This window comes from Pseudochaenichthys georgianus, unplaced genomic scaffold, assembly GCF_902827115.2.
Source record: "Pseudochaenichthys georgianus unplaced genomic scaffold, fPseGeo1.2 scaffold_1240_arrow_ctg1, whole genome shotgun sequence".
Taxonomy (NCBI): domain Eukaryota; kingdom Metazoa; phylum Chordata; class Actinopteri; order Perciformes; family Channichthyidae; genus Pseudochaenichthys; species Pseudochaenichthys georgianus.
In genome coordinates, this window is record NW_027262160.1 from 32,054 (window position 1) to 40,615 (window position 8,562).

The following is an 8,562-nucleotide window of genomic DNA, read 5'->3' on the forward strand; positions in this document are numbered from 1 at the left end:
CAAGTTTTTCATTCATTACATAACTACACTGTTGTGTATATGATATGTCAATAAACCTTAGAAAATCTTGAAATCTTGAAAGGGATGTGCAAAATAGCAAAATAGGTAGGACACGTTCGATTCCTGTTTTGAATAGTGTGCCGTCGATGGGTTTCATTCCATTTCAAAGTCCTTTTGGACGCTCTGTGTAAACTTCGCGCATCCAATCACAGAGGTTGAGGACTGATCACGGGTTTGTCAAGCTAAGCACATGGCTAGTCCCAAACGATAGCTGAGGATTCTGGGTAGTGTAGTGTCTTCTGCCGTCCAAAAACTCCGAAAATATATTTGTTTCTCCGAATCGAAGGGGAAAAATACAAAAGCATTGTACACAATTCAAACCAATCAATGTTGTGTAATTAACAAGGACAATTTGGTGTTTTTTAGTCGATGAGTAGTGCAGATATCACTGTAAAATCAATCGACAGTAAGGGGAATAGGCTACTTACTTCCGGGTGTAACATTCTCCGTTATCCAATGGGAATGGACGCTCGTAATACAATACAGGGGACATGATCATTATCTTTTAAATAACATTAACTGAAGGGAACAATCTATTTGACACAGCTGAAGCTCTGGCCTTCCTTAAAAACGAACTCATTTAATAAAAATAACAGTTGCATTACACACAATGCACGTTGTAGAAATGCGTGTGTGCACCACGACAAAGGAGCCTCATTCACTTTACATTGGGGTTGTTTGCGTGGTGCCGACACGCAAATGTAACGAAGTTCGTGACTCCACCACGCATTGTGGTGTTAAAGGGAAATGGAAACACTTTTCAAACTGCTTTCCATGCGACAATATTACCATTAGGAAATGTATTTATCTAGTCTATTTCCAATGTAAACGATCGAGATACGCGAATTTACTTTTTGAAATACGTGCCTAATGACCATGGGCGCTTCCATTGCTCCGGGACTTTTCCAGTGACGTCACTGATTGGGTGCGGCTTCCTGGGCCAAAGCTCAATAACAAACAACATGGCGTGCAATGCACCAGTAGTTTACATTACAAGAAAACGGTCGTCGTCAGGAGTTTATTGTATTGCCCCAGGCTGCACAAATGGATTTTATACAAAGAAGGAAGAAGTACATTTCCATAGGCTGCCACTAAAGGATGAGAAGCTGCTCAAAGTCCAGTCTGGATGCCTGGTTCAATACAAAACATTGGATTTGAAGCCAGGATCTGTTCCCACAATATTCGATTTCTCAACGTATGCAGTCGGGAACACCGACCGTCCCAGCACGTCGGCCGCGCAAGACAATGACAGTGTCAACAAACGTGAAGTTCGAGCCACCAAACGAGTTGCTTCAGCTGCCGAGAGAGAGGTAAATATTGCAGCACTACCAGATTACTAGCTCACACATGTATTTACTGACACAGTGTGACCTTATTAATTAACGCAATCGCGTCCAAACTAAATGGTAGCTATTATTATGACGCACAATAGAGAATTGGGGGTGTTCTATAGCTCAACTAATTAAACTGGCATACACACGCTCATCTGTCGAAAACAGCCCTAAAAAGGCTAGTATTGCTATTGATGGATGGTATTGCAGGACCCAGAGCGCACGGAGCACAGAGCGGACAGCAGATAACGGAATTGCAGTTGTATTGCTTATAGATTATCAGAACATTTCAAAGGGGACACAGCCCCATTGTATATTAACCTATGGATTAACTACATCATCGTTTTTATCGTTGTAATGCCATTGAAGACCAGTTTAGACCAGACAATGAGGAAGGTAAGCCGTTAGCCTGGCGTATGTTAGTACCTAGCGCCACTTGTTTTGATGTACGTTTTTGTGGATAACCTCGCGAGTTTGTATCTTTCAGTGTTGAGGTAGATTCTGTGTCTCCTTGCGATCATAAACGATGTGTTGGATGTGCGGCTAAGATAAGTAATAAGGGAGCTATCGGTGCAGTAATAGGTTAGCATTTTCGCTCGGGGCTAATTCAGAGGCTCACTGTTAGCATTGTGTTTTTTTAATTTTTTAATTCCGGATCGTATGCCACTCTATTCGACCGAATCGGTTCATAAGCATAGGCCATGGGATGCCTGGTAACTGTAGATGCTTCCACATCAATGTCATCTCCCGACGAATAGTCAAATTCATCGTTCAAAACGTCGATCTCATTGCAAAATTCCTCCATCGCTGCCATATCTGCTACGTTGTGTTGACTTTTGGTGGAGCGAAAACACAGCCAGTGACGTCACCATTTGGGACTCCCCTAATGGCGGTGGCCTGGTCCCGGAATTCCCCACCCGGCCGCCGGATAATTAATTTTCTTTTGGCGAGTAATATCATATACAATAAATATTACGATCAATATCCATTGTAAAATGAATAAACTACCGGAATATTATAACTGTAATTGGTGTTTCCTTTCCCCTTTAAGGAGTCGTGGTGGAGTCACGCATTCTGGTGAGATCAGGTTGGGTTGGTCACAGCAGGCATAACAACAGCCGGTGTTTCTCGTGAGTGCAGTAATCCAAACGAAAATATCTTCCCTCCGTAGTATTTTGATCATTTGCTCCGCTAATAATCAATCATGATGATTGATGATGAGAAATTATGGATTCCAGAGAAGAGAACACTTTAAAGGCCTTTTTCTCAAAATGATGACTCTGTAACAGTCATTATATAATGTGACATATTTTGCTTAATATTTGGAGTACAAAAACAATCCTGATATCATTAGAAAGCTAGGAATCAAAATGTGTCTTCGGGTCAATGCGACTGATTTCGATGGAGCAGGTCACTTTGCATTAGGTAAAATAAAGCAGGCAGACATAACAGGAAGAATATGTACATTTTAACCCAATCAAATAGGACATTGTCACACCATTCAAATGTATCCATGTAAATTACAACCAATAAAAAAGCTTAGATTTGTTTATTGTTACGTTGTTTACTTTATTTGTTACGTTGTTCTGTGTGTGTCAGCCGTTAACCTAGAAATAATATATAGGCTACACTTGCAAACAACATGTCAGAAGAACCAGCGCAGAAGAAAACTAAATACAGTCAATCTAAACTTAAATTTAAGAACTGGAAGGTCACATCCCTGACATCCACATCTCCGGAGCCTGGACCTTCATCAATCATAGAAACAGCGAAGCCAGATGAACCCAAAAGCAGCACCTCTGCGGCCGCAGAAACTGTCAAAACCGCCGCCGCCCCCACCGCCGCCGTCGTTGAACCGAAACAGGCTGGTTCCGACTCCATGGAGGTTTGTTGTCGGGACATTGAGGCGGGTGAAGCTGTACAGCTAACTGTCGGAAAAAAGGAGACAGCGAGTAGATTATTTGAGCAAAGAGAAGGTACTTCAACGCAGAATGGTACAAAAACAGAGAGTGGTTAATTATTTGCAAAACCACTAAACGATAGTGATAAATTGCGATGATAATATACCTCATACCTCATGATAACCTCATATGTTTTAACTTAGGATCATACCTGTGTTTAGTCTAGAAAAAGGAAAATGTGTGCATTTTATTATAAAGTTTGTGTACAGACTATTGCAAAAACTAAGAAGTTTATAAACATCAGGTTTAAAACTCAAAGAGCTTTACAAAAAAGTAACAGAATTAAAGATGTTTGGAGTTTTATTTGAGTTATTCATTTACATTTTTTGTCAAAGAGATGCTGATTTGAAACCGTTGTTAGGCCTACATACAGTTACGGCATTTCCTGTTCTGCCGGAGAGAGGGGCGTTTGTCCCAAAGCTTGCTGCTGTATTTACTCCCTCCATCTGACAGGAGGGAGCCTCATCTGTCACTCCACGGAGTTCACTCCGTCACGGAGGGGGAGTGTGTAGGTGTAGGGCGTGGTTTGGGATTGGGCCATACACACGCACTTTTTTTGGACCCCCAATTCTAAAATGAATCCGGCGCGCCTGCTCTGTACATAGAGGTTTCTGCAGAGAAAGTTGCTTGAGTATACAGAAATACAGTAAATGAAGAAATACAAATGAGTTTTTTATTCAAAAATAACATTGTGCAACATGCATCTCAGCACATATATGCTTCGGATCTCTCTAAGTGTGATGCATTGTTTGCCAAAACCCAGTTTGTAACTTCTGCTACCTGTGCCTCATTGGAAACTCTTAGCTTTCCACCTGGACCTCTTTTTTTTTCTCAGTCCTTCTGATAAACAACAAAGATATAGTGGTCGGTCAGTGCCTGTGTTGCATAAAAGTAAGTTTACCACAGTAAATTGTGCAGGATTTGTGTACAGTTATAGTATGTAACATGCCAACAATTCAATTACAGTATAAATACGTTTCACACAACAGATATAAACACTGATATATCATGAATTATGCAGAGCTAAAAACTGGTAACTAACCTGTTTTCAAGTCTAAGTGTCTGGATTACAGAGGCGACAGTAAATCGGTTTAGATTAGGCTGAACCCTCTGTCCAGCCATCGTCAAACCATGGTTGATAACGTGTGCAATGGTTTGCAAAAAGTGGCATGTTGATTTGCAAATTGTGTGAAAAGCTGAAAACGTGTTTAGAGTTTTGGAGATTTGAGCTGATGTTTTGCCCCTTTTTTTGTCAGTTAAAATAATTGTGCTTTATGTATAATTTTAGTGTGTTAGCAATCGAGAAAAACTGTATTAGAAGCATTAACATTTCTGAGTGTGTTTTTTTGGCTTCATTCGAGCACTTTGTCAAGACCAATGCAACAAATTATGTTTAATGGTGTATAATTTATTCACTTCCAATGGTCTTTTCCTTTGTATTTTAATGAAAGATTCTTCCTTTGAGAACTGGAGAACAGACTGCATTTTAACTTGTTTTTTCTGTTGGGTACAATATTTCTACTAAGATATAAGAAGCTTTCTGGCTTTGTTATTGTTTTTTGTTCTGAGAGGTCTCAGGCTGTCTGACTGAACTAAATAGCTGTTCTGTTGAAAGATTCAGGAGTCCATAGCTAGACTGGAGCCTTGGAAAATTCCAGGAATTGTAGGTATTTATTGTTTCAGTGCCCCTGGTGAGCTGATGTCAGGGGGCCCAGGATTTCTAGCTGTGCCCCTGAAGGTCAAAGGTGACTCTGAAGGTTTAAAGGTGACTTGAACGACGGAAACTTCTCATTGCTGGTATTGCTACACAAATACATGAACGTTTACAAATGACTTGCTGATTAAAACCAATGAGTTGGTTCTCAGTTAAATCGCCAAACTCTACACAACTTCTAAACATTCTTTCCCATTTCAGCCATTATCTCTGACATAGTGTTACAAACAGGGAGGAGGTACAGTTTGCTGTTTGTAACTGAACTAGTGTTGTTTTTTGTTGTTGTTGTAGGTTTTGTTGGTTTCTTTGGCATGACTTTACATGGAATATCAATGGTGAATTTGTAACTGTAACACATTGCTGAACTGTCTACAGTGCATATCCTTTTTTCTGTGTACTGCAGTATTAACTTTTCCCAGTAAATCTTCACCTACTGTTGAAAAATCTGAATATAAAATGCAAATTGTGAAACACAATAGCATTCGGCTACACAAAACGGACAGAACAAAACCCAATACTTGGGTGATGTGTGAATTCGTGTGAAGATTTCTAGAGTCGACTAACATGGTGAAAAAACCCAAAATAATGTAAAGCACTACAACTGACGCAATTACAAACTTTCATTTTGGTGGCATTGGCCAATTTACTTACACAATTATAAGTCTAAGTGTCCGGATTACAGAGGCGACAGTAAATCGGTGTTTTTTGTGAGTGAGTTACTATTGTTTGCACACATGCAGTAGTGTTATGATATCCCATGAAACAGCTCTGCCAAGAGATATTACATTATACAAATATTTGGCAATTATTTAACATTCAATCAATTAATAATAGCAAAACCATATTAAATCAATGGTATACAAATCAGTGTCAAGGTGTAAAACAGACGAATAACGTTATTTGTGTTGTGTCAATGTTATTCCACTTGAAAGAGGTAAAAACATGTCACACACTCTGTCCCCATTTACTTTTCTTATTTATTTAAATTACGTTTTTTAGTACTGCATTATACATTAAATTTCAATAGAAACATTTTACCTTGTGTTTGTTTGTCCCAATGTTGATGTTAATTTTTCTTAATATATATTTTCTTTGGCTGTTTGCCTATGTGGGGTTCTTATCTGTATGTATATAAAGTGAATTATTGGCAAAAAAACTCAAAACAATAAGCAACACTTAAAACCCTCCAAGGTATATTAATTATGCATATGTCACTTTTTTCTAGTTTTTGAAACTAAAACTGTTTGAACAAACATAACATATATTGTTCTAATTTTCTACTTCTGTATAGTTATGTTTTTTCTTCTTGCTGAAGGATGCAATAGTATCTTTGATCATAGGTGGGTACGTGTGCTTAAGTAAAATGTTGAGGTATGTGTACTTTACTTGAGTATTTCCATTTAATGCTACTTTATACTTCTACTCCACTACATTTAATAAACAGCTTTAGCTACTTTTAACAAAATGCATCTCTAAAATTTAACTAGTGGACTTACTCATTCAATTACCAAAAAGTCTAATTATTTCAGTACTTTACAAAAGGTCAACCAGAACTTTGTCACATATATAAATATAATTATATATACACACATTAAGGCAATTGTTTTCTGCACAATAATTACTTTAGGCCTACTTACTTTTTTAAGTACATTTTACTTCTAATACTTTTGTATTAAGTATTTTGACAATAATGTATTAGTACTTTAACTCAAGTAAAGCATCTGAATATTTCTTCCACCACTGTCTTGTCTTTGATGCATCGTATAATAATGTTGTTCGTAACATTAAGCAGTAACGCTACTCGTCCCCTCCACTAGGAGCCGCTGGCAGAGTCTGAGCCGCTGAGAGCGGACACAGAGCGATCCGGGATGCTCCGCCGCTACTGGAAATGCCTCATACGTTAAAGGAGCCTGGCAGTTACCTTTGTACGAGGAGAAAAAGCTTTGGGGATGAAAGTTTCTGAAGACTAAAAAGTTATTGGATATGCTTTGCGAGGAACGGGAGTAGCTGATAACTTGCTTTGAACGGCTTGAACGGGGATGTTGCTCGGCTTTTCACAAGTTTACACAGCTAACGCTACGCCGACGTTTGCTAACGTTAGCGCAACAGCGTTAGCCTAGCAGCCTTAGCCTAGCCTGCTAAGTAAATATTACGACTGCCTTTCGGAGTTTCCCGCATCCAAGTTATCACACCAAGAACTGTGTCTATTGTGTTAATTTTACACCATCGTTTATTTAATCGCAAGTCATAATAGTAAGGTTCGCCCCTACAAGATGGGTTGCTTCTGTTACGTTACACACAAAGCTAACTGGCTATAGTTAGCGTGAATGCTAGCTGACATTAGCTAACACCGCCGAGCGAGCCAGCAACTTCGGCAGGAGAGTTTCGGCGAGCTAACCACGACAGTATTGTCGGCCAGAGTCAACCTCTGCTGCTAAACGCAGCCATCCTGTAGTCATGTTTGAAATGGAGACCCATATATCGTGCCTTTTCCCGGAGATCCTGGCCATTATTTTCAGTTATCTGGACGTTAAAGACAAAGGGAGAGTAGCCCAAGTGTGCGCGGCCTGGAGGGACGCGTCCTACCACAAGTCGGTGTGGGGGGGGTGGAAGCCAAGCTCCATCTGCGGAGAGCTAACCCGTCTCTATTCCCCAGCCTGCAGACCAGGGGGATCAAAAAAGTTCAAATTCTCAGCTTAAGGCGAAGTCTGAGCTACGTGATTCAAGGGATGCCGCACATTGAAAGCCTTAACCTGTGTGGGTGTTTTAACCTCACAGACAACGGACTCGGACATGCCTTTGTGCAGGACATCCCATCCCTGCGGGTGCTGAACCTCAGCCTTTGTAAACAGATCACTGACTCCAGCCTGGGTAGGATTGCCCAGTACCTCAAAAACCTGGAGGTGCTTGAACTCGGGGGATGCAGCAATATCACAAACACCGGCCTGTTGCTCATTGCCTGGGGCTTGCACAGACTCAAGAGCCTTAACCTGCGCAGCTGCAGGCATGTGTCGGATGTGGGCATCGGTCACCTGTCCGGCATGACCCGCAGCGCAGCAGAGGGCTGCCTGTCCCTGGAGAAGCTAACCTTGCAGGACTGCCAGAAGCTGACTGACCTTTCTCTCAAACATGTCTCAAAGGGTCTGAACAAACTCAAAGTGCTCAACCTCAGCTTCTGCGGAGGGATATCAGACGCAGGGATGATCCACCTGTCACACATGACCCACCTGTGCAGCCTGAACCTGCGGTCGTGTGATAATATCAGTGACACGGGGATAATGCATCTGGCCATGGGCTCCCTCCGGCTCTCTGGACTTGATGTCTCCTTTTGTGACAAGATTGGAGACCAGAGCATGGCTTACATCGCCCAGGGCTTGTATCAGCTCAAGTCCCTCTCCCTGTGCTCCTGCCACATCAGTGATGATGGCATTAACAGGATGGTACGCCAGATGCATGAACTCAAGACTCTCAACATTGGACAGTGTGTGAGGATCAC

General features: G+C 41.0%; 1 protein-coding gene across 1 annotated transcript; it reads left to right on the forward strand.

Annotated features, from left to right (window-relative positions):
* Positions 1-6,899: 6,899 nt before the first annotated feature.
* Positions 6,900-8,557, forward strand: LOC117440807 (F-box/LRR-repeat protein 14-like; the record flags this gene model as incomplete). Its single annotated transcript, XM_034077042.2, is given in 2 exon segments — positions 6,900-7,665; positions 7,668-8,557. Coding segments are annotated over 2 exon segments (1,032 nt in total), but the record flags the coding sequence as incomplete, so codon positions are not given.
* Positions 8,558-8,562: the final 5 nt, after the last annotated feature.